Consider the following 27,893-nt stretch of genomic DNA (forward strand, 5'->3'; position numbering starts at 1 on the left):
ATAGAGTTTAATACTAGAAATTGGGATCTCAGTATTTTGCTGACAATTCTTGCCAAAATCTGTTGCCTTTTGGCAGTTACCTCGTGCTTTTGTGTGTCTGTGTGTTCACATACTACTTGTTTGTACTGAAACAAAGACGCATTCTCTGAACTTCATTAAAGCTACCATGCAACTGCTGTAGCAAAGTCCAACCTCAAAATGCTGCTACAGTAATATAACTGGATCAACTTTTCAGCTGCAGCTCTTCAGACTACTTTTCTTGTAAAAATGGCAGTTTACAGTCCAGCTGTGTGGGAAAATATTCTTTAGAGTAAGTGTGAATGAAGTGCAAAATCTATAAAACAAAACTATTCTGGAAGGTCAAATGGCTTAACCTCTTAACATCCACCAGGTTGCCGGCGACCCGCTTAAGCCAGTTGTAAGTGGTAGCATCACACAGTAATGAGTAAAAGCAATTGGCACAATTTGGCCAGTTGGAGATAACTGGAGAGGTTCGGGGACACCAGTGACACCACAAACTAAAAACTCCCTAGCTCCCATAAGGTTAGGCCTAGAGGTCTGGAATTTTATACAGGTTGACAAGATGTAGAAGGTATGTGGTGATTTGCATGGTTCTGGCATAAAACATGTCCTAATTATTGTTATTCAAATATGACTCATTATAAACGAGGACCAAAAACATTTTTTTGAGCCTTTTTTGAAACTGAAAACTGTAGTTTTGTTTGTGTTTTAGCCACATGCTAAACAAACACATTTCCAGAAACTAGAAGATGTCACTTGTCAAATGAAGCCTAATACATTTGCATCGTGGTCTTACAGTTCTTCTCTTATAAACTTTTCCATTTGGGTATGCCAAATAGGTGAAAATTCTATAAAAAGGGTGGATGTAAAAGGGTTAAAGGAATAATTTGACAATAATGGGCAATATGCTTATTCATTTTCTTTCTGAGAGTTAGCTAATAAAATAAATACAGCGCTCATGTCTCTGTGTTCAGTATGGAGAGCCAAGAGGCGATAAGGAGGAGGTGATAATCTTAGCTTAGGTTAGTGTAATGACCGGGAGCACAGGGAAACAGTTTACCTGTCTCTGTCTAATGTTGTAGTCCAATCTGTCTACCAGCACCTCTAGAGCTCACTAATTACCACGTTTAACTTGTTTGTTTAATCCATACAAATAATTATGATCTCTGATTATTGTATTTAAGCACTTTTTTGTCTTTTGAAGGCCTTAAATATGAATTATTCCAAGACTTTTTCAGACCGTGAGTAACTCACAAAGACTCTAAAATGCTCTCACTGCTGTGAGAGCGCATCCTGGTATTTGTGGTGTATACTGGTCAACCAAGTGAGCAAATATTTGGTGTCAGTGTATTGTAGCCACTCAGTCTGCCTCACAGCAGCTACTGTACCTTTTGCAGGTCAGCTATGGCCTGCTTCAGGTTCTTAGCCTGCTCGTATTTCTCCTGGCGAACCATGTCCTGCTTTTTTTGGTCCAGGAGTCGGATGATATGGGCCACTTCAGGGTCCTGGTACATGTCGAAGGCCAGGTCATCCAAAGGAGATATCGACTCACATTTGCTGGGTGTGAGACAGGACACAAAGACACAAAATGTTAGTTCCATTTCAAGAAGAAACATTTGAGACATGACATAAACTAAACATTGAAATGTTTCTTTCTATACAAAGACACCGTACTGTCAGGTCTGAGTGTGTTAGACTTATGAAACATGTTAAACACTGTGAAAAGAGAATAGCTGATTTACTGATTCATTTGCCAGAATGGCAAAACAGAATACATGTGTCATTATCAGTTAAATGGGTTGGGTATTATGTAATTTCTGATCAAAGGGGAAAAACACTGACCAAACCCCCAAGGAGTGAGACCCTGAGGTGAACCGTCCCTTGGGGGTTGATATTTAAAAAAAAAAAAAAAAAAAAAAAAAAAATCTATTTCGAAATGTGTTTTCCTCTTTGCACAGACCACCACCTGCATTGTCTTCCAATGCAAGTGACCCTGAATGCCTTATTGGTTGGCTTCCAGACTAAATGGCTTTGTTGAACAATGTTATTGTCACAACACAAAGAAACCAGGGTTCAATGGCCTAGCCTCACCCCATGAGGGTCGTGTCCAAGGCGGCTTCCAGCTGGGTACTGTTGAGGTAGTGTTCGATCAGCTGTTCTCTGCTTGGCTGGGGGTAAACAGATGGACAAATTACACACACATGCATATATACTCTTGTACTGCTGTGCTCAGGAGGACCTTCCACTGACCATTTTTTTCTACTTCCATCAGCTTCAAAGTGACCCTCAACTTCACCCCTTACCTTAGCTAACCTTAACACTGCCCTTTTCAAAAGTGAGGATCAGCCTGAATGACTTGGACGTTACAACGGCAGTAATACAAGTATGCTCTCTCACATTCACACACACACACACACACACACAAGTTCAATCATTAATCAGCACCTCAAGGCTAATGCCATATATGTACATTTGTCATCCACTGCATACACTGTTATCACCTGAAGTGTTAACCAATCATTATATAAACTGAAAACAGTATCCACTGGTGATATAGTTTACATAAGAGATAACATAGTCTTGCAGTATTTTGTGAGCACCAAATGCTGAAGCACAAACTTCCTGGTACAGCAGAGCATCACGTCACTTCACTGATGGCCAGTAATAAACAGGAACCAGAAAAAGGGCAGAAAGAAGCCAAATATGTTTTCATAAGTCAAAATTTCAGATAGTGGAACATTACTAGGATAAAACAAAAAATTTGGGAATGGTAGTAATGAATCATCATAAGGAATGATAAATTTAGCCTGAACCATTGGTTAACTGACGTAATATGCTACTAAGCCAGTGTTAATAAAGTGATGTGACAATATCATATTGTCTTCATTTGTCACTGACACAGATTAGATCTGATGTTTTCTGCTTTACAATGCCAACAAACTACGCTTGAATTGACTAAAGGTCACCATATACGTGTTTAAGAGTTAGTTCACACAAGTTAGGTTAGTTAAGTTAGTTTGGCGGAAATCTCAGAGGCAGATATCTCAGAACCTGGACAAATGAAACCTAAACTATCTGCATGGCTGCATACCTCAGAGATAAGTGAGAAAATATGTTTCTTTTTTCCCCAGAATTTGCGTGAACCAACCCTTTAAAGCAGCACAAGCTTTCAGCCTGTATCCACACCACAGTGTCCCTCCACAGGACAAACATAACTCTCACCCATAGAACAGATAGAACAGAACAAGATCTAGCCAACCCTGCAGGCAGGATCACCGCTGCGCTCAGAGCCGGATTAGTGGAGCAACAATGCACGGCCTGTTCACTGGAATCTGTGCGAGTCTGTGTCCGTGTCTTTCTGTGTCTCTCTGTCTGTGTGTGTGTGTTTTAAGGTGCTCTCTCTACTCCAGGAGCTGTCCATCTGCAGGACTATCTGATTACACTGGCTAACTAAAGGCCTCCTGTGTGATTACATACTACCCTCCCCTTGTGTCTCATTACTACATTCCTGACACATATACACACACATACACACCATTCAGGTAAACATGTGTGTATATACAGTACATAGAGTGTCTTAGGATCAATATAACACTTATGTAATATAGTGCAATGTGATATATCTGTTCTATGTAAACTATATAATACAACAAACACTGCCTCAAAACTTACAGGTAAGTTGAGTAAGGTAAGTCTCAACAGATCTTTCTGTTGTTGAAGGCTATTGTACTGAATTTTGATCATACTGTGTAGGTTTTCTATATCTGTCCATCTCCAGCCATCTCCAAGTATTATAGTGATAAAACCTTGAAATAGTAATAAAATAACTGATGCTTCGAATCCTGTTTGTGTTTTAAGAAGTTTTATGAGGAATAAACGAAAGATGTACAATATGTGATGAATACTTATTTTAGCTGTTTTTGGTCATTTAAATATTCCCAAAGTTCAAACCATCATCGTGAGTTCAATGTCAGTGGATGGATGATGAAACATCTGAGCGGCTGATGACAGAGAGATGTCTCTACAGAATCTCAGTGCAACAGCACCACCCACTGCTGTGCAAATGTAAGTTCAGTGATGGGTGACGAGAGCGCTCACTTACAATTGTGTTAAATGCATTGCCATCCAAAGAATCTCCCAGAACATTAATGGCAACCAAAGCCACCTGAAATCATAAAGAGATGCTGGTGAGGTGAACGAAACACAACGGTGAGAGAAAAACAAAGATCAGTGCATATGATAAATGAGTGACTAGTGGGGTTTAAAGGATAAAGGTGGTGATACTCTGTTTTTGTTATTGCCAATAAATGCCATGAGAAGATTTAAAAAAAAACCTACAATGAACTGATTCTACTAATGTAAACAGGCAAAAAAATGTGAAATGTTTCTTCATTATGATAAAAAAAATTATGATTTTGAGTCGATCCTACATACACTTTCCTCCTGCAGTAAATACTCGCTAGACACCAACTGTGCTATAATCCACCCCAGAAAATACTGTGAGCAGACTAACACATGGTAAGTTTTGGTCTTTTCAATAACAAAACTAAGAATAACTCCAGCCTTATTCTCTGAGTTTAAAAAAATCATCTATTAAGAGGGTTTCAAAAAATGTGACATTGATACCTGGAACTGAATTTAAGAATTAAAAAATCTAATTCAAGCTACAAATCTGGAAAAGGCTGCCTTTAAACGTTTAAAAAAAGAGCTGCAATTATTCACTCCATTGCTGGTTACACTATTGATTATTCTTTTGATTAATAGTTTAGTCTCTAAAATGTTAAAAGCCGATCACATGTTATCAGAGCCCACAGTGATGTCTTGCTATGTCTGATCAATAGTGAGAAACTTTAAAGTATTCAATTCACGAGGATATGAAATGGAGAAAAAAAACGCTAATCATGAATTAAAAGAGCTGTGAGCAGCAAAACGTGGCATTTTTACTATAAAAAATAAACTATATAAACTATAAATGACATTTGATTGATTGATTACTTATCAGAATAGTTATCAATTCATTTTCTGTCTATCAACTAATTGATTAATTGACAAATAATTTCAGCACTACTAAAACTACCTGATTGTAGTGATTGTGCCGGTTGACGTGGTTCCCATGGAAGGTTATTCTCAGGTACGTTCCGATGGCGTCTACATGGACTGACTTCAGCTCCCGAGCTTTGAAGCCTGTCTTCTCATTTTCCGACAAAGACACATACCTGTGGTGAAAGTACAGCAATGCTTTTCAGTTCAGCTCTTCTGCTGTGACATCCAAGTAACTGAGATACACAAGACTATTACATTGCCAAGCCTAGTCTGCAGTCTCACCCGAGTCTGCGAAGCTGCCCCGGGAGCCCTGGGGTGCTGGATTCAGGGAGGGTGTCTCCAATGTGGAACTCCACCTTGGCTGGGATAAGGTACTGGTGGGCCAGCAGCTGCAGCTTCCTTACTCTACTTCTCTCCACCAGCTGGAGGGTGATGTGTTGAGGGTAGGAGCAAAGCCTGTGGAATATTTCAGACACAGAAGTTTCTCAAAGAGGAAAGAACAAATTTGTGAACTATCTAAAAAAAAAAACTGCCATTCATAAAAAATGTTTTTAAGTTGCTTTTGCAGCTTTAGAGGCCATCAAGTGTATGTGCTGTACTTGATACTATAGTATTATTGTTTTTAGAGATTGGCAAACAAGCGAATAAAAATCTTGAATTCCACAATTATTTCTGAAGCACATTCTGATGGTAAATAATAAATAAGAAAGCTTGTGGCTCTAGAGGGAGCAGGAATGTGTCTGTGTCTTCAGTAAAATCATTAAGTTGCCATGAATGAACCCTGGCATGTCCTTGAAAGTGAAGCGCTGTGTTGACGTACCTGCTGGACCTCCACCCATTGACAGTGGGTGCATGGACCATGAGCTCCTTGGCACTGAAGTTGTCCTCATGACTTGAAGAGCTGACCACAATGAATCCTATCTTTCTGGGCATCCCTCTAACAGACACTGAAAGTTCAGAAACAAGCAACTGTATCTATTCTGCAAAGAAATTCAATTAGTGACTATGATCAATGTAAAGATGATACAGAGTCTAATGTGTGTTTACAAACATCTGCAACTTCCAGAGTCAGACTCTCATTATACTGCAGAGTGATAAATTAACTGTAGGTTTATTTATTGTATATTTGTGCTTTATCATCCAAACTGCACCCTCTTTAGGTCTGGTTATCAAACCTCAATACTCTTTTGGAACCAACTGAAATGTATCCTTGTCACCAAGTACTGAAAACTGTAAAACTGGATGTCTGGTCAGATTCACAGTATTGTTTACTTATCGATCACTTTTTATTTGATCAGATAGCTCTTGAAAAATAAAAGCTTTGCTAAATTTAGACTGTGTTTTATTTAGGGAAAGTTTTACAGGGTGCTTGTGTTTAGACAACATTTCATTTTTCAGAACTACTTTTGTTGAATGAAAAAATGTATAATACATGCATGTATATTATGTCTATAATGTTTTGTAATATCAAATGGTTATATTTATCAAAATATTGAAAAAAGTATAGTATACAGTATTAGTAGTTGTATCAGTACAGTCATTCAGGTATATCATATAAGCACTAGTATTGAAAAAAATTACCCAACTATGTTCAAAGAACAGAGGACTGTCACAGCACTTTGTCCATCTACACTACTTACAATGAGGCAATATTGATTATTTACCAATACATTTCAAACTATTTAGTGTCACTTCACTTGCTCTGACCAAATAATGCTCAGCTAACTAGCAAGTATAGCGTTACTAATGTAATTAGCGACGAGTATGACGAATGCAAGAGTGGAGCTTAAAGATTTGTTGGAAGGACTTTGCCATGAATAAGAAAGAATATATAAACAGTCAGTTTGTTTAACTACATGAAGTTTTTAATAATGGTTCTCTTCGGGAAAAAAGGACCGTGGACATGACATTAGCAGCCTCCTTCACAGGACAGAGAAGCCCTTGTCTCTGATTTGAACATGTTAGACGGAGGTATTAGCTAACTGTTAACTACTCCATCAACGTCGCTGCTCTTAGAGTATTTTGGGGTATTTTGACTGGCTAAAATCCGATAAATGACCTGACAACTGTCATTCAGTTTGTCATACCTTTTTCTTGGTACACAGTTTAAAGTAAATAGAAGTTTTCTTGCGTGTATTTCAAAGATATCTTACCACGAACATTACCGTAATGTTGACAGTTCGTATTCCCATCTCATCTCCATAACCACCGATGACAACAACCCAGCGCGCACATGCGTAATGGCAAGATTGTCGTCGGTCGCAATGGATTGTTGTTAATGTAGTTTTGTGTGCGTGTACGTACACGTTTTTTGACTTCAGCAGTTATTTGTTAAAGCCAACTTGCACCGAGCCACATCCCTGGTTGTATCATTTTTCTGCCTTCATCTTGCGACAACAACTGTGTCGATAAATATTCAATATACATTTTAATGCGTTTCCACAACTTCTTCCTGGTCGTAAGGGTGGGCCGGACGTTAATTTTTTTTCCCCCTAGGATAGCGAAGTCATGACTCACCCTACTCTGCCTCTGATTGACTAGTACTCGTTGCCTCAGTTGGTTGAGTTGGTTAGATTAGGTTAGATTTAGGCATGACGAGTAAGATTGGTTAGGATTAGGGTAAGAATATGAGGGTCCACCAATCAGAGGCTGAGTAGGGCTGGTCATGACTTCGCCATCCTAGGAAGAGAAATATCGCGGAAAGGAGCGAGCAGTCAAATTAGCAATAGCACAGGAAGTAAAACAATAAAGGTAGAACACGTTGCGATACCTTTCAAAATCTTACTTTGGCTGATACATTATTGCAGTTATGACATCATGACTTTAAACACAAAACAAACAAGAGCTCACAATGCAGTGCTGAAGTCTGTCAGGGTAGTTGTGATCCTTCATGTTGTTGAAGTAATGTTTTTATTATAATTCTTTGACAATTTTGTTTACTTACATACCGATAGTTTATTGTCCCTATAATGGCCTTTCCTTCTTTCTTTTTTTTGCAAATCCATGACGCCATATGATGATCTGTGCTATATGTAAGTGTGCTTAATGTTGATGTGTCCTACAAGTATGCAGCCTGTGCTGTTTGTTAACTTATTTCTTTATTTTCACATGTCTCGTCATTATATGGATGTATGGGGGCAGACAGCTCAGTTATCTTCTGTAAAACCCACATGGTCAACAGAATAACAATTTATTTTAAAAAGTGAAAGCGGAAGTCGTGTATTTTACTGTCTTGGTGAGCTTGACAACTCTCAGCTAGTCTGATAGCAGCATGGACGACTTGAAGAAATGGCCAGAAGTAGAGAAAGCAGCGACAGAGAAGAGACGTGAGCTGGTTCTTCAGGGTCCTGCTGTCGATAAGAGAGTCTCTTGTGATGGAGGGCTCACCTCTGCTGTCTACTCCCTCACACTGCTGAATTATCTGGAAGTCAGCCAGTGCCCGAGTTTGACAGAGATCCACGAAGACATCCAGCATCTGACAAATCTCCAAAGCCTCATCCTGTGCAGGAACAAACTCGCCTCCATCCCGAATGTCATCGGCAACCTCAAGTCATTGAAGGTCCTGGACCTTTCAGTCAACAACCTCAGGGTTTTGCCAGAGGGTATCACCCAGTTAAAGGAGCTAAACACGTTCAATGTGAGCTGTAACAACCTGGAGGTCCTGCCGGAGGGACTGAGTCAGTGCACCAAGCTCTCCACCATCAACATCTCCAAGAATCGCATCACCAGCTTCCCCGCTGATCTCTACTCGGAGAAACTGGATCTCCTCAGCAGCCTGGTTGCCTCTGATAACAGCCTTGAAGAGCTGAGTGGAGATATTCACATGCTAGCTGCTCTGAAGGTGGGCCCAAATTCATCCCTTCACCTGTTTTAGCTCTCTGACCCTCTTATATAAACCATACAACATGACTTTAGAACACAGTTTTCAGCTCTTCTTTCCGTATAATTTCATCATTCTGGTAATTGTCCACCACAAAGGGAGTATGTTTTGATTAAGTGGTTTTCTTAAAGAAAACAGTTTTTAGGTGGATCAAAGTTATGCCGAATTTTAGAGGATCTGTCAATATTTTTTGATGAATATCTTAAAGGGGTTGTCGTGGGAAATCTTCAGATGGGCCAATAAATCTTCAGGTCACCCACAACTTAGCATTAAACTCAAAACTTATAACAGAAAGACTCAAAAAATACACTTGAAGCTGATAGAGTTCAATGTAAATAGGTTTACCGTGCATAAAGAGCAATACAACGTAAACCAAGGCCTTGATCCCGGGATGAAGAACCAAATGCAAAATCATAAAATATCATATTATATACCTCTTCATAATCCCACCTAATGTGGAGTTTATTTTCTAGACTCCACCTTGGTTTTTTAACCATATTCAAAACTATTCTGCCATTATTGCTGAGTTCATTAGTGACCTTGGCGCTTTGAAAATGATCCAAGTATGATTCATCTTAGAAACAATGGTGTCTCAGACAAAAATTTATCAGTTGCCCTTGGCCTGGAGATAATGTTTCACCATCTTCCACATTTCTCAAAATAAAAACGGGCCTAGCGGCTTTTCATCACCTCACGGAGAACCAAAATATTATATTACTGACTAGCCTTCTAATTAACTTCCCTGGGTACTGTCTCTTGACATAAATGCTGTGTTTGCACATTCACTGGTACATCTGTTTGATGAAGGGAAGGCAGCCTCCACCACAGGGTACTCACATTTCCTAAAATATGATTCAACTGTCAAATGTGTAAATGGAGTCTGATATAAGTAATGTATCTGTGCCAGCTTAAAGGTGTAATATACAACATTCAGCCCCACTAGGTGTCACACTAGAGCACAAGCATCTCAGACCAAAACAAATGTGTGTGTAGTTTACTCAATAACGCTGGGGAAAAAAAGAACATCTGAACAGACAGCTCACGAAACTCAGATCAAACTGTCAAACTAGGCAGTGCTGATCAAATATGGATCAAGATTCTGATACTGCATTGCCTATTTCACGCCTCGAAACATACTTTAGTGTACTGTTTAGCTGTAATATGAGAAAGTTTGTGACCTGGCCGCCATGTTGAAAATGGACACAGGGAGGACAGGGAGGGACTCACATCATTGATGTAAAAAGAGAACTGCATACAGCTTTGGAAGAGACCTTGTTCATTCTTATGAAAGTCGCTCAGTGGTGCATGAAGCCATAAAAGCCACTTCCTACTGTAAAGAAGTCACCCAGATGAATGCACGCTGCACACGTGCCCGGCTAACTTCCGGTTTAATGGATGAGTTAAAATAATTCAATCACGTGGCTCTTCTAGACTTTCCAAATGTTATCAAACTGAATGGATCAAATTCTGATGGTGAAAAGAGTCATTTTGCGGGGGCTGTGACGCTCAAAAAAATGTATCCACTATTAGACAGGCGCTCCTTTTCCCATGATTGTGTGTGCGGAAAATACTTTTTGGGCCTCTGTTGGACATTGAAGTTGTAATTACATGGTTTGGCTACTATGTCAAATTGGCTTAAAGTCTGGAGCTCTTCCTGGGGGCTTGACCCACATGCACTAACATGCACACACGGCTGGACCGGCTATCAAAACAAAGAACAGAGAGAAGCTCAGATTACAACACACACAGAGGGAGTGTGACTTCATTCTCTGCTCAGGACACCATTACTCCACTGTATCTTTACAGAGGGAATAATTGTTTGATGACATCAAGTAGGACTGAATGTCGTATATTGCACCTTTTAAATGTAATATATTCTTGCTGTAGTAAGCCTTAAAACCTTCAGGTGTAGCTGATGCTATTTTCCAGAGTGCCTAACCTAACTCATGCACTTGGTTTTGTCCCCCCCATGCCTGCCCACCTTCCCAGGTGCTGGATCTCTCAAACAACAAGCTGAGGGAAATCCCTTCTGATTTGAGCGACTGCCCTAAGCTAAAGGAGATCAACTTTAAAGGCAACAAGTTGAATGACAAGCGCCTGGAGAAGATGGTCAACGGCTGCCAGACCAAGTCCATCCTCGACTACCTCAGAGGAAAAAGAAAAGGCAGACAGGGAGAGGATGGAGCTGACGCAGGCAACACAGACAAAAGGAAAAGGCAACAGCAGAGGAAGAAGAAGGTGGCAGACGAACAGGATGAAGTGGAGGAACTGAATAAGATGGTAGTGAGGGTTCTCCATGTTTCGGACCCTTCTACAGCGCTCACAGTCCAAGTGAGTGCAGAAGTGAAGGATGTTCGACCATACCTGGTATGCTGCGTGGTCAGAGGGATGAACCTAAAATCTGGGAATGCTCTCAAGCGGTTCCTGATGGCCCAGGTAGGTGAAAACCGAATGCATCAGACCAAGTTCATGATGTGTAACCAATAACATAACTAAGTGTGCAGTGTGGCCACCAAAAAGATTCCCCTGTTGTTTTTCTAGACGAAGCTACATGATGACATTTGTGGTAAAAGGACCACCGCGACCATTGCGACTCATGATGTGCAGCTTCTCAAAAGTCCCTTGATGTACGATGTCAAGCCCCCGACTCAGCTGAAGGTTTGCCGACGCAGAATGATTGGTTCATTATTTTCAGCCAGTCAAACAGTCACATTTTCATTGGCATTCAGAAAAGTGTCAAGTTTTATGTCTGTTTGCTGTGTGATCTACTGTAGTTTCCGCTGAAAAGCTCTCAAAAAAAACGTATGAATTTCACGCAAGAACATGATGTCTGTTAGATTGTGCCGCTGGGTCGAAAGGAGATGACGGCCGTTGAGCTGATGAGACATCTTCAGCTGGAGGCTGATGAGCTGAGGAAGCAGAAGAAGAGGCAGAACGTAACTGGCCTCCACAAGTCAGTACAACATACGACTCTTTCATACAGTACAAGTTTTATCTCTGGTGGGGAAAATGGTTTGAAAGATGCTCATTAGTTAACTGACGTGACTCATCGATACAATCAATACATCTTTTATCTGTGGGAAGACCAAACAGCTACTTGACATGATGACACACACCAAGTGAAACCTGCTAATCAGAGAATCTTAACTGACAGCCGCTTCAGATTTCAACCTTATCATTTTTCATCTAAAGAAGGTCGCCTGCTGTGCGTCAACTAGTCTCCCAACCATTTTATTTTTCACAGATACCTGCAGCTTCTGCAAGGGAAACCACTCTATCCTTGCCTAGTGGACGCAGAGGGACACGTGATCTCATTCCCACCTATAACCAACAGTGAGAAAACCAAGGTGTGTGTGTGTGCATTTTCTTTCTGGTTATCATAAATGTGTCCTACTGTAAAAGAGAATTTCATTTCATTTTTCATATCATATTATTATCATTTATTATCACATTGTCTTATTGTAGACCACAATCTGTCTCTGTATCTCTCCAGGATGTAATAGGAATATTTGCCTGATCAACTGATTGTTCTTCACAGATTAAGAAGACAACCAAAGAGTTGTTCTTGGAGGTGACGAGTGCAACCAGCCTGCAGACCTGTAAAGATGTTATGGACGCTCTGATTGCAGTAAGCTTCCCCTTTTGTCTCTCTCTTTCCCTGTTTTCACCATCATCATCAATGTTACATCATTATGTTTCTTAAAATGTGGCTGGCTATTTATGTAACACTGAAAACAACATGAAGACATTATTTCACTGATAGATGCTCTGTCACTCATCTGGATTATTCTGCTGTTTTAAAGTAGGATTTGTAAAAAGCAGCATATCGCCAGGTTTAAACTACCATTCACATATTATCGCTCATCAGGATAAAACAGTTCAGAATGTTATTTTTTATGTGCAAACTGTAAAAACAGTATACTATAAAGATGAGTGTATAGTGGATATTAGTATGTGATGTTGAACTGTTACTCAGCTCATCAGATGTCTTGTAAGTACAGTTAACATTTTGTCCAGAGGGTGCCGCTACAGGAAAGTTCATGGAAAATTCTTACTGAAATGTGTTCTGTTGTTGGCAGGACACCTCGTGCTGGACAAATGTTTTGAACAGATTTTATTTCTAACATATTTATTACTGAATCAACACTGAAACCTGCTTGTCCAAAGGAAACCCTTTTCATTGAATTCATTCTGGGACAATATTTTGAATTCTTGTCAATATTGGATGACCACATTTTACAGTTCTTTATATCCTTCTGGATTTCTGTGATGGAACAAATGCTGTGTTCCACTTAACAAAACTTTTGGGGAAGGATTCAACAGAACAGACAGATCTCAAAAATGTGCCTTGTTGTTGGTGCAAGATTTAAGTGAACAAAACACACAGGTCACAATACTGCAACTGTGGAGCTGATAAATGTCTCAAATACATTGTTCAGTACGTTTTGGTTTAGTTTTTAGCCTGATGTTACACCCAATATGTAGGAGATTTTGTCAAAATTTGGCAAAAATTTCTTCTTCTTCTTCTTCTTCTTCTTCTTCTTCTAATTATATTTAACTGTCAGTAGTTTTTTAATTCATCTCAACCATAGCATCAGTTCTAATACCTTCTTCTGTTTCCCCTGCTGAACAATTTTAATTAAATGACCAGTGACATGGTGTCACTGAGGACTGACTGACATAAAACCTCAAACCTCAAGTTTAGGTTTGCAGTACGCGCCAGTCATTCCGCAATGTCAGAAACAGATTTTATGAATATTCAAATGCAACATGTGGGCATTTAATGGTTATTTCCTGTTTCGTGACAGAAAATGGCAGAGTTGAATAAGTTCACAGCCGAACATCGGGAGGAGGAGGGGTCAGACGGGGAGGGGGGCAGTCCCCCAGAGCCGGCCTCCAGCAGCGAGACCTCCAGCGAACTGATCATCCAGCAGGTCCGAACAGTTGACCAAGACGGGAACCTGAAGGTCGTCTACCCGTCCAAGACTGACCTCTCCAAAGACATCAGCAACTTGACAGTCATTTGGTAGTCATGTTGTGGGGAACCTCTGATGTTTACACTCATTCATACGCTACATTAATTGACCAGAAAGAGCATAGAAAACCTAATAATTAAATCAACACCCTGCAGCAGTTTGATTTTGGGAGAATCTTCAATTGTTGCCTTTCAACAAATGATAACATTTTTGATGCATATGCAGCTTTTTGAACCACATGTACTTACTTTAATAAATACTTTTGCCACCCTCTGAAAGCATGCTTAATGTGAAACACTGTATGTCCGGATATGTTTTATTTGACACTTTAACACAATTAAAATCAAGCATTAATACTCAGGTTTACATTGACACAAGAAGGGCTCTCCTTTGAGGTTTTAGGCCTGTTTAGAGGACAGGCAGTGTAAAAGAAAGGTGATGAGAATGCAACAAGCTATTGAAGCTATGACAAGTTCACACCCAGTTGTCAGAATCAAACAAGAGCAGAAGGTCTGAACTAAGAGGGTTGAATTATACTGAAAGGAAAAGTCAACTGGAGATCAGTGTCTAACAGACTGACAGGCCTCCTGCAGTAGACTTTACTTGCAAGCAGCAGCAAAATCAACACACTGCACATGTCCTGACCAGGTCAATACGTCTCATGGGTCTGTCTGATACATAGAGAGCTGAACCTAAAGATGTTTATATAACTCTGACATTTGAGTTCAATCACTGGAATAACATTATTTATGTCCTGATGCGATATTCAACCAGCAGCCTCCTGCTTTATGAGTTAAAATGATCTTGTGGATGGCTTAATGTATTATTTTACATAGTTTTGAAATTAATAACTTGACAATGTGATACTGTAGCTTTGAGCTATGAAACAATGAACAGAATTTGTTGTGTTGAAAACATCTGGGGGAAAAAAGGTCATACTCCATCTAAAAATTAAACTTCTTATCCTGTGTGGGTTTAACTATTCAGTATTCAGTAGTAAGCTAGAGTGGAATTGAATTATGGTACATGACAAAAATGTTAAGCAACTTAGGGGGTATCAAACACATAACCTTGTCATCTAAGGTGAAGCTGATCATGAAAACAGTCTTCTAAACCACTGAGCCAACAGATATTCCCAATAATGGAAGGAAAAAATCTCCATTTTGATGAGGAAAATGTATTTGTCTCAAACTAGAGCTTGAAGCCCAGAGATTTGTACATCATTAGTGAAAGCAAGACTAATTTACCATGAGAATGAATGATATGTGTAAAAAGTGTTTGAAGAAAGAGAGAATCTGCAAGTTTAAGAAACTGGAGTGAGAGGAGACACACATCCGGCAGAGTGTATTGCAGTCAATGAGAACATGACAGGGACTCTCTATCAATTAAGGTTCAGATCTCAAAAACTATAATTCCTATGTGAAATGTATTTACCTTTTGAGAGAGAGTAGGCTTGTGGCAACATACTGAGGCAAGCTATGTGCTTGAGGAGTTAAAATTGTGGGAGTGAGAGCTGTTTAAAAAATCTTTTCTGGTCTAATAATATCTGTGCTCTCCACTGTGCCTGATTACATGACACACTGATGAGACCTGACAACGTCTGTAAAACCCCTGACTTTTTGCTTAAATTGCTAAAAAAAAACTATAAAAGATATCACTAAACAATCTGATAACTTTGAAAATTCAAAGTTGTTATGTGAACATTTTATAGTTTGAATGGTGTCTGTAGGATAAGGGATGTCCGAGCAGTTGAGTGTCAAAGTGACAAAGGTTCCAACTCAGTTGGACGGTTCGTCCCATAGACTGCCATTATGAATTTTAATGTTTTAAAAAATTATATAAAATCACTGAAACATGTTACATTTCAGAAAAATACAAGTACACATCTGCTGAATGAGTTGCACAGATTGACAGTTGAATGGTTTTTATAGCACAAAGTATGAAGCAGTTGAAAAGGGCCAAAAAACGTACGGGAGATGGAATAAGAATAAAGAGTGAGAAGGACAATAAAGAGTGAGAAGAACAAAGTGTGATTGCTGAAAGCTATCACACAATTGAGAGTGACTACTGTTAACTAATTAACAGTAGCATAAAAAGGAACATTTAAATAAAACAGACTACAGATTAAATTAAAATTTGTGCGTGTGTGTGTGTGTGTGTGTGTGTCTAGGAACCTATTCTTTGTTTCATTTTATCCTGGTTGTTTCTTCCCTCTCCCATGTTTGCCATATTATATTTTCAGTAAAAGCACAGGCTCTGCCGCCTTTATCGGCTTGTCTTGGACTTGCCTATTAGTGCCCATTGTGTTTTCTACGCCAGAGAAAAGAGAAGGAGCCATCTGAAAGAAAATGGTCAGTAAACTGCCTTTTTAAAATTGAAATGACATCATTAATATTATTATTGTCTGTGAAAAATCCTGTTAATGCTTTGTCTGTCTTCATCTTTAGGTGGAGGTTCAGAGCCTCCTTGTGGCTGAGGTGGTGGGTGGAACCAAATCTACGGCTCGGAAATCAAGCCTCAAGAATCTCAGTCTCCAAACTTTTGACTAGTACTCTATTTAATCCAACTCGGATCCTAATGCATGTACTAAGAACATATACGCATAATTGCTGGAAAGTTCTGACATAGTGTTGTTTTCACCAGTCCCCTGGACTGGTTGATCAATACATCGGCACTCTGTTGAGTCTGGACCAGAGCCCTATTACTCTGGCCATGCTGGGGGTGTGTTTAGACTTCTGCACAGCTCAGAAAGACAAAGCTACAATCGAGAAGCATAAGGTGAGTTTTTTTTAAGTTCGCATTTTTAGTCTGATGTTGTTGATCAGTGCATTCATATGTTTTTTTTCTCAGATAGATATATTTTGTGGCTGCAATGTTCATATAACTTTGTTTGCTGTTTTTTCAGAGTGCCCTGTTGGATCTGTACATCAAGTCAGTCCTTATGTGAAAAAAAATGCTGAATTCCTGCATATTGTCAGCGCAGAGTTTATTAGAGATGCATTTTGGTCATGGACCTTTGTCAATAATTCATAAAAGCATCTAGAGCATTCTAGAAAAGATTAGATGGACTTTTTTCTCAACAAGAAAAGTTCAAGTAGGGGAAGCAGATCAGTCAATAACCAGTCCAAGTGCCATATCAGATCTAAAAATATCTTCATAACCTTGAAGAAAAACAAAACTTATCTATTAATGAAGACGAGAACAATATAATCTATCATGAAAATATTGAGTAAATTGTCCAATATTCCAAAAAATATCAAGGCAGTATTTCAAATGAAAACTTTAAAGTAAATAGTCCGATACACAACATCTAGCCAATATTTATAAGAGACAATATGAGATCTTGCAGTGCAGGAGATGCAGAAGAGCAAATATCCCACTGACTGCTTTCTTCCTTTTTCCAGACGTGGCTCCACTGTCTGCGCTGGCTTTCTCCACCTGCTTCCCTCTTCTCAACGCCACGCTCAGGGAGTCTTCAGGCAGCACTGAGGAGACAGAGAATTTGATGACCAGATCCTTGCAAATCATCAACGAACATTCCCAGCTTGATGATGATGATGACACTACCATAGATGAGGTAGAGACAAACTTTGCATCTCTTTCCCATTTTCTTTTGTCTTCTCTTGACTTGCATTCAAAGATGATTGGGAAATAATAATTTATGTAAAGGAACAAAAAGCTTTCTGCAGAGACATGCTGCAGCATTTATTTACGCAGTCTGCTACATAGCTGTCTTTTGTGTTTGCACACCTTGTTGACAGCTATTAAGCAGAGCCGTTACTCTATAAAAATAAATGGCATAGAAAATGAGAGAGGTTTATGTGACAGTTACTCCCATTTATTTTGTAATGTAATGGATTTATGTGTTTTTCTACTTTCAGAATGGCCCAGAACTGCTTCCACATGTCTCCATGCTGCTACTGACCAGAATTATTTCCACAGCCACTCCAAGACTCCAGGTAAACAAGAGACTTATCAGACATAGTTTCACTTCATTCCAAATTCAGACATTTACTTTATCTTGTAGATGGACTGATTTATTCAGATTTCATCCTTACTGTTTGACATCTAAAGCAATGCTTTCTAAACAATATGTATCCATACATGCATTTTATTTAATATTTATTTAATATTTTCTGGCTACAACATTACTGTTTTGGATTCTCTATTATCAGCATTGTTTTTGGCCGTAGCAGGCAGCTGTTTTTAGAGACAAACCTAGACAAAGTTAGGACTAGCCAGTGAACATGGTGGAGCATTTAGCAGTTAAAGAGCCAGATATTTCCCTCCAGAGTTGGTTAAGATCAAGAGCTAAAAGGAGAGGGAATATGTGACATGATGACATGAGCCTTGTTGCCAGAAACACAAGTTCAAATGAATAATAGTGTTGCTCCATTTCTGTTTGATGTTTAAATAGGCGACAAAGTTTGCCACATCAGCTTGAAAGGTAATATAATGTCAGTGTTGTGTTCAAAGCTTGTTGCTGCTGCCTGTAAATGGCAATGAAATCAGTTATTGCTGGTCTAAACAAGAGTTTGGAGTAAAAACATTTTTAAAAATCCATGTTGTTGCTTTTCTCTGTGATATGAAACTTTTCACACTCTGTGTTTCAGGTGTTGGCGTCTCGATGCCTGACTGCGCTGTGTGCCAGTGCTGGAGGAGGAGAGGGCTGCACTGTAGCAGAGCAGTCAGAGATAGACGTTCTGCTGAATGCACTTCTTTCACCTTGCTTCTTTGAGGTAAACAGAGGTTTATTACAGACAGGAAAAGTCACCACATTTGATGGTTTTCAGCTGTTTTTCTCCACAGCTATTAACACTGAATGTCTCTGTGCATAGGGATTGTTGGAGATGGAGTTTGCTCTGCCTACGGACAGCACAGAGGCCAGCGGACTGAGTTTGCTGTGCAGGCTCTGGGTTGCCAGGTTTATTTATTGTATTATTTATGTTGTATTATTCACAATTTATAGATTTTAAATTATTTTCTTATTTTTAATAGTATAATTGTTTTGTTTTGTCTTTTTGTATGTGTATGTATTTCTCTTACTCAGACACATGACTAGGTTTGACTTGCCTTGCTGTCTGTAAATATATTGTAGATAAAGCATAAATGTTTTTAAAAGAAAACATTTTTTAAAAAGAAAGAAAGTGGCGCCCTTTTGCTTGATTACATCATCAAAGCGTCACCAACCGTTACTAGTCCGTGTGGGCGTGGCTTGGCGGGCTAACGGCTCTGACGGTTTTGTTTTTTTTCACATTGTTAATTTAGTTAACCATCACTCTCTAATCTGCTGGGAAAGGTAGGAGTATGCTTATTTTGATTAAATAAAAAGCATAGCGTCAAATAAATATAGGTTAATCAGATTAATTTAATAAATAATTAGTGTAGTTTTGGGTGACAGTCAAACAGCCTGTTCATTCAACGGCGCCACCCGCTGTCAGTGATAGCTAGCAGGCTAACGTTCATGTAAGGTTAGCCACCATTTATAACTGTTGCCGAGCAGAGAAGTTAAATATAATAAATCATAAATGTCATATGACAATGTCAAAAGTCATAAATGTGTGTGACACGCCACTAAACTTAATTTACTAGTTACGTCGATATTAGGCCGAGGAAAAGTAACTTATTTCCCCTAGTGCTGAGTATATTTTAACAGAAGACAGATTTCTCCTCCGCTAATGCTAACCGCACAGAGAATGCACAGAATTAAGATAACTGGCGTTAGGTTAAAAAACGCGGCAGCATAACGTTATTTCATTAAATGGTCTGTTGGCTGTCTGTTCGATTAAATCTTGGCTCATAATGAGTAACAATCCCTGGTGCAATAGTCTGAAATGTAAAAATGATTAATTTAATGTTTCGAATAACAGAGAGAGTAACGTTAACCTAGGTAAGTTAGCTAACGGTCTGACCGTTGGTGTCAACGGCCATTAATTCTAATATTGAGAGTTTTATTTTATTCCACTCTTGGCTCATAAACCAATTAGCAGGGACACTCTGAAGTAACCTCATTAACATTTCGATACGGGGAAACATGGCTTCCTTACAATACCTATAACGTTATCAGTGAAACAGCCGTGTTGTCCCATTCATGAGAGAGACAGACTCTTATCCCAGCGGGGGAATATGCCAGAAACAGGATCGGTTTAACCGGTATTTCGGTTTAAGGAGTGACATTATTAACTAGAGACTGTGGTTGCTCGTAATGACAGCAGCTGTTGAAAACATGAACAGAACACATAACATTAGCTGTCTTGTAAAAGCCTTGAATTCTCTTAAATTGAATGCTAAGTATATATTCATCTTGTGCTCTTTATTTTACATTATGTAAATTAAATGGTGTCGCCAACAAGAAGCGTTCACATTTCTTAAAGTTACTCCTTGTGTGGGAAAACCATTGAATGTATAAAAGATTTATTTATAAATATATAAATATGTATGTACAGTCAGTGGGGAAACACAGATTAGCAGAGCAGCTAACGTTAGTGTCTTACGAGGAATTCGACACTATTTCTGTAGAAGTTAACCCGCAGTAACACTTTGAACTTTGATGTTAAATGTTGCAGGTGCTGTTCACATACTGCACAGCCAGTGAAATAACGTTACTGTCCATACACTTTGGAGTATCAGTCAAATATATTTAGCACCTACGCAGTTTGTAAAACTTCAAACTGCATTAATGTGTCAACATTTTAATACATGTTGCACTAAGACGTCACTTATTTTTATGAAATAAATCTCTTCAAACAAATGAGTGTTGAAGTCTGTTCCCGCATAGACATGTGTTTCCCCTTACCTTAAACTGCACCCGACCTTGATCCCAACAAGTCGTCACAAATTAAACAGACGGTGGGTACCAGGCAGCTACTGGCGTGTGAACACAGTTATTAATATTTTTGTTTTCTTTGTTGTCCTTTTTTAAGTATTCAGAGTAAGTTATGTCACTAATAAAAATCATAATTATTGCTAACAACTGTGCTAACTGTGTAATTAAACTTAGAATGCTATCTGATTAGCATGGTAGCTAAAGGTTATAATCTGCTTTTCACTGAGTTCAAACAAGATAAAAACTTTGACTTTGACTCAGTAGATGTTTGCATCAGAGACATGTTCATGTTGATTCTGATAAAATAATCAATTTAGAAGTTTCAAAACTTAAAGCCCCTGGAAAGGTAAATCAATGATTGGCTATTAATCATGTAATTTGGGATATAATGTGCATATAGTAAACACCTAAAAAGTATGAGAACATAGCCTTTGACATAGCCTATGTAATTCTTTAGAAAGTCTCTCTCCCTTCCCTTGTTACTGGGTTGCAGTTGGGCGGGGCTAAGCTAGGGAATTTATTACGTAATAAATACCTGCCCAATCATATTTAAGAAAAAAATGATTGACATGGCTATCTGGCCAAGCTGACTTCACAACACTTACTCTCATCTCTCCCATGAGAAACAATGCACTGCACTTTTCTTTGCTTTTAGCTAGAATGAAAATTCAAATTAGCCTGATGTGGTTTGAAAGTTACTGTGTTAAGCTAACTAGCAGACTTGGGTACATCATCCAGATCTGTATTAATCACGGAGTGGATAAGTAGCTCAAAAGTGTAGCATAGCAATGCTAATGCTAACTGTTTCATGTAAGTCAATGAAAGATGCTAAAACACTTAGCTTCTTAGTCTGGAAGGTATAGTTTAATAAAAACAGATATGTGTGGTCTACTCTAGTCTGCTAGTTGGCCGATTAGTCAAGATAACAAGTAGACCACTGGGGTAATTGATAATAAGCTCAAAAGTTTTGAATAGAAAAGCTAATGCTAACCGTTTCATGGAAGTGAATGGATACTAAAATGATTAGCGCCATACTCCAGGAGGTATAGTTACAGTACACAGTTTCAGGTGGTCTAACCTAGTTTGTTAGTTAGTGGATTATTCAAGCTTTCAACCAAGTATGTTCCATTTGATAGATTTGGTAGCTACTAGCAAAACATTCAAGCTATGCTAACCGTTTCATGTACATGAATGGAGAATGCTAAAACGATTAGCATCATACTCTGGGAGGTATAGCAGTGTTTCCCCGATATTCATTCAGTAGCGGTGCACCGCCGCTGCAAAATTATGAGCGCTGCTGCTAAAATTTCAGACGATCATTAATATCAATGGGCTACAAATGATTTTCACTCGTACACTGTGTGAGCAGAAAAACCCTGCGTTATGGTGGATTTTTTTAGTCATCCTTCCTCTCTTTGTTCTTCAAAGGACATCTATGTGAAAGATACAAGAGTAGCGTAACTGCGTTAAGGGTGGTCTAACCTGTTTTGCTAGTTAGTTGATTAGTCAAGCTTTCTAACCAAGCAGGGTCCATTTGATAGATTTGGTATTTTATTCCATATCAACAAAAGGTTTTAGTGAATGAGTAGTAAATAAAGTGCTACTTGAGCTGAAAGTGAACTGTCAATAAAACATGATCTGGACACGCCCACATAGTCCTGAGAAATGGTTTGAGCAGCCAAATGAGCTGTTTTTAAGCTTAGTTTTCTAATAGTTATGAATGTTTATTTTCATTCAGATTTTTGTTGATGCTTAATGAGACACTCAACTTTGATATCATATATGCATTTTTATGTTTTCAAGCCTCGTTTCCAGAGGCTTTAAGAGCAGTGAGATCACATGGTGAAGAGGCGGAACTTGATTGGTCATCGTGGCTGCATTCTGAGCACTGATTGGTGCTTTGCAAATGGAACCTTATAGCACAAAATTAGAGCTTGAGTTTTGAAATCAAACCTTTCTCTCAAATTCTCAAATTTCTCAAATTTTTGGGCCAATGATGCAGAAATCAAAACATAAACCTACACAAAATGTCAATAACTCAAAGAACAGTTTAATGTAAATAACTCATTTTTGACAAAAATATTAGATAGAACCTGATAATTCTAAGGTCATGATTTGTTACATTTCTCAAGTCATTAAAAATATCAGAATCCATCTTTAAAAAGACCATCATCATATCTAACTGGTGTAATTATAGAGTATAAACCCCCATATTCCCAGAAACTGTATCAAGGACATGACCTTGGTGCCCTGCACCCAGTGATGCCCTTTATGTGGTAATATTTCTGCACTTGTGTCCCCCATTGACTGTATATAAATATGGTCTCCACTTCCTACCGCTATGCAAAAGTGAAGCCAAAATATCTCCTTTCCGGGAGTTGCCATCGTGCTTGTGTGACATCATTTGGAACCAGAGTCTGTGCAGTAGAGTCAGGCGGCAGGATGACAGCCCACAGACACTCCCCCTCAGTCGTCCCACCATCTGAAGGAGGTTTGAGAGCGGCTGTCACAGCTCCTAATCTTGATGTCACACCCTTTTTATAATAACTAATTAAAAACAAACGTGTCAGTAAAATGAGCACAAATGAGAACAAACATCAGCATGACAAGAACTACCTAAAATGACCACAAAAAAAACATCTTTGGGGAAAAATGTATTTGATGTGAACTTTGATTTTTTAGTTTGGCTCATGTCCCATCCCTTAACATAGAGGGGGACCTGTACTGCAGCCAACCACCAGGGGGCGATCAAGATGTATTGGCTTCATTTTGGGGAGCTGTCATGATGTCCATATTTATACACAGTCAATGGTTTCCCCAGAGTTGCATGTTTGTTTTCCCATGAATGCCTTTTAAATGATCTAGTCTGTCTATCTCAGTCACAGTGTCTCTATCAGACCAGATCTGAACCTCAGGCCGACCACTGAGTGTGTTTTTCAGGAAGGCCTCCGTGAAGTCTCAGAGGAAGGAGACATGGCCAACAAGTCTTTTCCTGGGTCCAAACATGGCCGTGCCGAGGCCAACCAGATGGAGTCCAGCTGCTCACTGCAGGAGCTGCGCTCACTCATGGAGCTGAGAGGAGCAGAGGCACTGACCAGGATCCAGGAGTCTTATGGAGATGTTAACGGACTGTGTGCCAGACTGAAGACGTCACCTGTTGCAGGTAAATATGTTCAGAAACTCAGCGTCTGTGTTCAATATGTGTCCTCTCCAACAGTCAGCTGGAGCAGTACTGCAACAGAAATGTAAATCTAAAACTGCAGGCAACCACAGGCAGCGTGTCACTCCACTTAAAATACAGTTTGATGTGTAGTAATGTTTTAGGCCCCTCCACCAGTGACTGATACAAGCTGGTATGAGGTTTCATGTCATAGTAAACTTACTCTGTGTGCCGCTGTCAGTTGCTGACCGGTTTGCAACAAAAATGTCCCGTTTTAATCTGGCTGAAAACTTTGTCCTGTCACCCCCTCTCTGTTTTTTCTGTCCACTGTCACCTTTAAAAGTAAAAATTACAAGAACAATATATAACAAAAAAGCAACACAGATAATAATAGTTAGTTTTGTGGAGACAGTGATGCTCATCATGTCCACTTAGCATGTAAAACTTTTCTATACGATGACCTCGGTGACCTCTGCTGAAGGCTGGGGGACCAGAGGAGTTTTGAATTTTACTTTTAATGCTTAACTTAGACTCCATGACCCAACTGTGACTCTGTAGGTTTAGAAAGGATGCTTAATGCCTCCCAGACATCTGTTGGTGTCATTTCTATGAAAATCAACCTGCAGAGAGATAATTCATCACAGTCAACATGAGGTGAACTTTATTGTTGTGGTTAAATTCTGTTATGATGTGGTGATTCAGTGCAGACTTTTCAAACCAACAGCTTTTGGGCAGAGGGGGTGATAGGCAGCACTTACTCCTTATCCCTTCCAATAATCAATGTCCTGGTGTGCTGTCTTTTAAATGTTGAAGGAGGCTGATATTTGATATTTGGGTTGTGGCATGAATACATTAATGGGAATTAAGGCCTTGGCCAACATGATATCGAAGTGGATTATTGTTGTTTTTTAAATGGTCTCATATGGACCTACAGACAGAGGACTGGACAGATTTACTAAGAAAAAGGTGTTTGGGGCTCGACATTCATGCTTGTCCGCTTGCCCAGAACAAGTAGATTTTTTTGGAGGACAAGTAGAACAGAAATTTACTTGCCCCACCAGACAATTTATAAAGACAAGTCACTGCCTTATTCCTTAACGGAGCTACGCTACTCTTATACCTTTCACATAGATGTCCTTTGAGGAACGAAGAGAGGGAGGATGACTAAAATCCACAAAAACATAGGGTGTTATTGTGCTCGCACAGTGTGCGAATGAAAATCATGAGTAGCTCGTTTATATGTATATATATATTAATGATGTCCCCACCAATGTCCCTACCTTTGCCCTTGAAAAGCACTGGAGTCTTCAAGTTTCCACATCAAACTTTTGTAAGTTGCATACTGGACCTTGATTGGCTCCAAACTAGTTGTGATGTCACAAATCATGCAACTTTTAACCTCAAGTCTACTTAGTGATGTCTGTGATTGTTTCTGATGCTGTTTGTCCTTTTGTTATGCCCGGATATGTATGTTTTCTTTCTCTGTGCTGTACTCAGGTCACTTCCACAAAATAGATCTTGATTTCAATGAGATTATCTGATTAAATACTGTGTAATGTTGGATCAACAGATAGATAGATAGATAGATTAAGTGTAAACTCTGTTTAATAGTGTTAGCCAGGCTCAGGATAGGACATGAAGAGTGATATTGTCTTTGTGTCTCTCGCTCCAGGTTTAGATGGAAACTCAGAGGACATCGACAGAAGGAAACAGGAGTTTGGACCGAATGTCATCCCTCCTAAAAAGCCAAAAACATTTATGCGGTTAGTGTGGGAATCGCTGCAGGACATAACGCTCATCATCCTAATGGTGGCTGCCATCATTTCACTAGGCCTTGCTTTCTACAAACCACCAGAAGCTGACAGACATAGTGAGTTTATCTTTTTATTTTAAACTGTTCAACAATAACTCTGTTCAAATATTTTCTGTTGTCTCGTTATCAGGCTTCAGGGAGGTCTGGGACTTAATGTACTTCCTGTAGCACTTCTGTCATATCAGCAGTACATGTGATAACACTTGTTCATAAAAATCATGTTCACACACTAAGCAGCTGAGCTATTGCTTCTCATCTATATACATTATTCATCTTTACATTTACTGAGTATTATTGATATTTATTGTCAATATTTATGTCTTGCAGTATGAGAAAACTGTGTTATCTCTGTTCAGACTGTGGCTCAGCAGCTGGCGATGTACATGAGGAGGGCGAGGGAGAGGCCAGCTGGATCGAAGGCGTTGCCATCCTGCTATCAGTCGTTTGTGTGGTCCTGGTAACAGCCTTCAATGACTGGAGCAAAGAGAAGCAGTTCCGCGGCCTCCAGAGCCGCATTGAGCAGGAGCAGAAGTTCACCGTGGTCCGAGGGGGGCAGGTTATTCAGATCAAAGTGTCCGAGATTGTCGTCGGTGACGTTGCACAAGTGAAATATGGTGAGAGCATGCATGCACTGAGTGCTTGCAATGCATGAACGTTTACTAGTTTTACCCCAAGTGATGTTTAGAACAGGGCGTCAAACCTCAATTAGGGATGCACCGATCCGATACTGATATTGAATATTGGGCCCGATATTGACTCAAATAGCTGGATCGGGTATCGGTGACAATGGGGCAGATCTATTACCTAGAAAGGAAGGGGCCAGTGGTGCTGTTAGATGCTTTTCTCCTGCCGGAGAAAGGTTGAAAGCCACAACAGAATAGTTATGTTTGTTAATGATAAAGAGCCAATTTGGACTTGTTGGTGTCAAAACATTTTTTCTGCTGTCGTCGCATGACAGACAGATGCTGTAATGACGATGTAACATGATGAGATGATAAGGGTGAACTGTTATTACAGTGTGCCCGTGTGTTTCGGTGTTCCAGGTGACCTCCTCCCTGCTGACGGTGTCCTGATTCAGGGCAACGATCTCAAGATTGACGAGAGCTCTCTGACTGGAGAGTCAGATCATGTTAAGAAGAGTTTGGACAAAGACCCTATGATGCTTTCAGGTGCTTCACTCTGCCCCATTCACATCAAATATTACAGCCAAGTTCAGTGTGACCTGAGCTGTCATTATCAGCTCTCATCAGCCAGTTTCTGCTGCTGCTTCTCCACTGCTAAATCTCTCTTTGATCCTCTCTTTGGGCTTCACACTTACAGACCGAACACTGAAAAAATGCAGCTTTAAACCAGCTGAAATGTTGGCAATATTTTTGTTGTAGCTGAGTATGAAAAAAGAACCATGACCAAAAACCAATTTCATAGCAAAAGTAATATTGACGATTTAAAAAATAATCCTATTGGAGCACAGCTCTAAAACCTGGTATATGGTTCTCATGAGACACCTGCCTCTTAAAATATGAAACATTGCGGTCTTCATGCAGCTCCTTGATGATTGGCTTGTTGGTCTGTGGCACCCTTGACCCACAATCACCCCCTCTTACGCCTCCTTCCAAAAACACACCGCCGATCACATTACCAACGTATTTTTAAAGATGAACAAATACGGAGGCAAGTTGAAAACAAAATGCCTGCTGTACAACGGTGAAATACAGCTGTAAGCGTTTTAACATACAAGAATAAACTTTAAGAAACTTTAACAGGGAAAAAAGATGAAACTTCAGGAAGAGCAACAGATAAGGGATCTCTCTTCCAGGAAAGACAGATGCATACTCCATACAGACATGCACTACATGTCTGTATGGAGTATGCAGAAGTACCAACCTCTCTCATGTCTCTGTCTCTCTCAGGTACCCATGTGATGGAGGGCTCTGGTAAGATGGTGGTTACTGGTGTAGGTGTGAACTCTCAGACTGGAATCATCCTCATGCTGCTCGGTGCCAGTGAAGAAAGAAGCGATGATGACAAGAAGAAAGCTGAGAAAGAGGAGCGCAAGAAGAAAGAGAAGAAGCATAAGAAAAGTATGTTATGTTCAGTTCAGTTCAGTTCAGTTCAGTTTACTCTAAAGATGAACAAGATGCTTTAATTATCATCATAATTCAGTTCATGAGTTC

The 27,893-nt window shown here is 39.5% G+C and overlaps 3 protein-coding genes across 7 annotated transcripts in view; 2 read left to right on the top strand and 1 right to left on the bottom strand.

Annotated features, from left to right (window-relative positions):
• cep104 (centrosomal protein 104) overlaps positions 1–7,372 on the bottom strand; it is a 35,171-nt gene extending 27,799 nt beyond the window's left edge. The window contains exons 1-7 of one of the 3 annotated variants that reach the window (XM_044351194.1): positions 7,230–7,372; positions 5,885–6,011; positions 5,347–5,520; positions 5,099–5,237; positions 4,124–4,186; positions 2,113–2,189; positions 1,410–1,578 (exon numbers count right to left, since the gene is read on the bottom strand). In XM_044351194.1, the coding sequence (XP_044207129.1) occupies positions 1,410–1,578; positions 2,113–2,189; positions 4,124–4,186; positions 5,099–5,237; positions 5,347–5,520; positions 5,885–5,997 (735 nt within the window). In that variant the 5' untranslated portion in view covers positions 5,998–6,011; positions 7,230–7,372. Of the gene's footprint in view, positions 1–1,409; positions 1,579–2,112; positions 2,190–4,123; positions 4,187–5,098; positions 5,238–5,346; positions 5,521–5,884; positions 6,012–7,217 lie in introns of all 3 variants that reach the window. The other 2 variants (XM_044351193.1, XM_044351192.1) reach the window with 2 other exon arrangements.
• Positions 7,373–8,285: 913 nt separating this feature from the next.
• Positions 8,286–14,198, top strand: lrrc47 (leucine rich repeat containing 47). The gene is made up of 7 exons (XM_044351195.1): positions 8,286–8,905; positions 10,934–11,380; positions 11,486–11,602; positions 11,782–11,897; positions 12,189–12,291; positions 12,483–12,572; positions 13,753–14,198. The coding sequence occupies exons 1-7, from the start codon at positions 8,336–8,338 to the stop codon at positions 13,972–13,974; spliced, it is 1,665 nt and encodes a 554-aa protein (XP_044207130.1). The 5' UTR covers positions 8,286–8,335; the 3' UTR covers positions 13,975–14,198.
• Positions 14,199–17,813: 3,615 nt separating this feature from the next.
• LOC122982125 (plasma membrane calcium-transporting ATPase 1-like) overlaps positions 17,814–27,893 on the top strand; it is a 28,828-nt gene continuing 18,748 nt past the window's right edge. The window contains exons 1-8 of one of the 3 annotated variants that reach the window (XM_044351167.1): positions 17,814–17,879; positions 18,534–18,659; positions 18,759–18,844; positions 23,626–23,909; positions 25,579–25,776; positions 26,076–26,333; positions 26,763–26,888; positions 27,630–27,800. In XM_044351167.1, coding sequence (XP_044207102.1) covers positions 17,832–17,879; positions 18,534–18,659; positions 18,759–18,844; positions 23,626–23,909; positions 25,579–25,776; positions 26,076–26,333; positions 26,763–26,888; positions 27,630–27,800 — 1,297 coding nt within the window. In that variant the 5' untranslated portion in view covers positions 17,814–17,831. Of the gene's footprint in view, positions 17,880–18,533; positions 18,660–18,758; positions 18,845–19,112; positions 19,220–23,625; positions 23,910–25,578; positions 25,777–26,075; positions 26,334–26,762; positions 26,889–27,629; positions 27,801–27,893 lie in introns of those variants that run through there. The other 2 variants (XM_044351168.1, XM_044351169.1) reach the window with 2 other exon arrangements.

This window comes from Thunnus albacares, chromosome 5 (assembly GCF_914725855.1).
Source record: "Thunnus albacares chromosome 5, fThuAlb1.1, whole genome shotgun sequence".
Taxonomy (NCBI): domain Eukaryota; kingdom Metazoa; phylum Chordata; class Actinopteri; order Scombriformes; family Scombridae; genus Thunnus; species Thunnus albacares.

Excerpts from the sequence above, each read along its gene's own strand:
- lrrc47 (XM_044351195.1), top strand. The coding sequence starts at position 8,336 with ATGGACGACTTGAAGAAATGGCCAGAAGTAGAGAAAGCAGCGACAGAG. Across the intron at positions 11,381-11,485 it reads AGCGGTTCCTGATGGCCCAG|ACGAAGCTACATGATGACAT; the intron begins GTAGGTGAAAAC and ends TTGTTTTTCTAG. Across the intron at positions 11,898-12,188 it reads AACGTAACTGGCCTCCACAA|ATACCTGCAGCTTCTGCAAG; the intron begins GTCAGTACAACA and ends TATTTTTCACAG.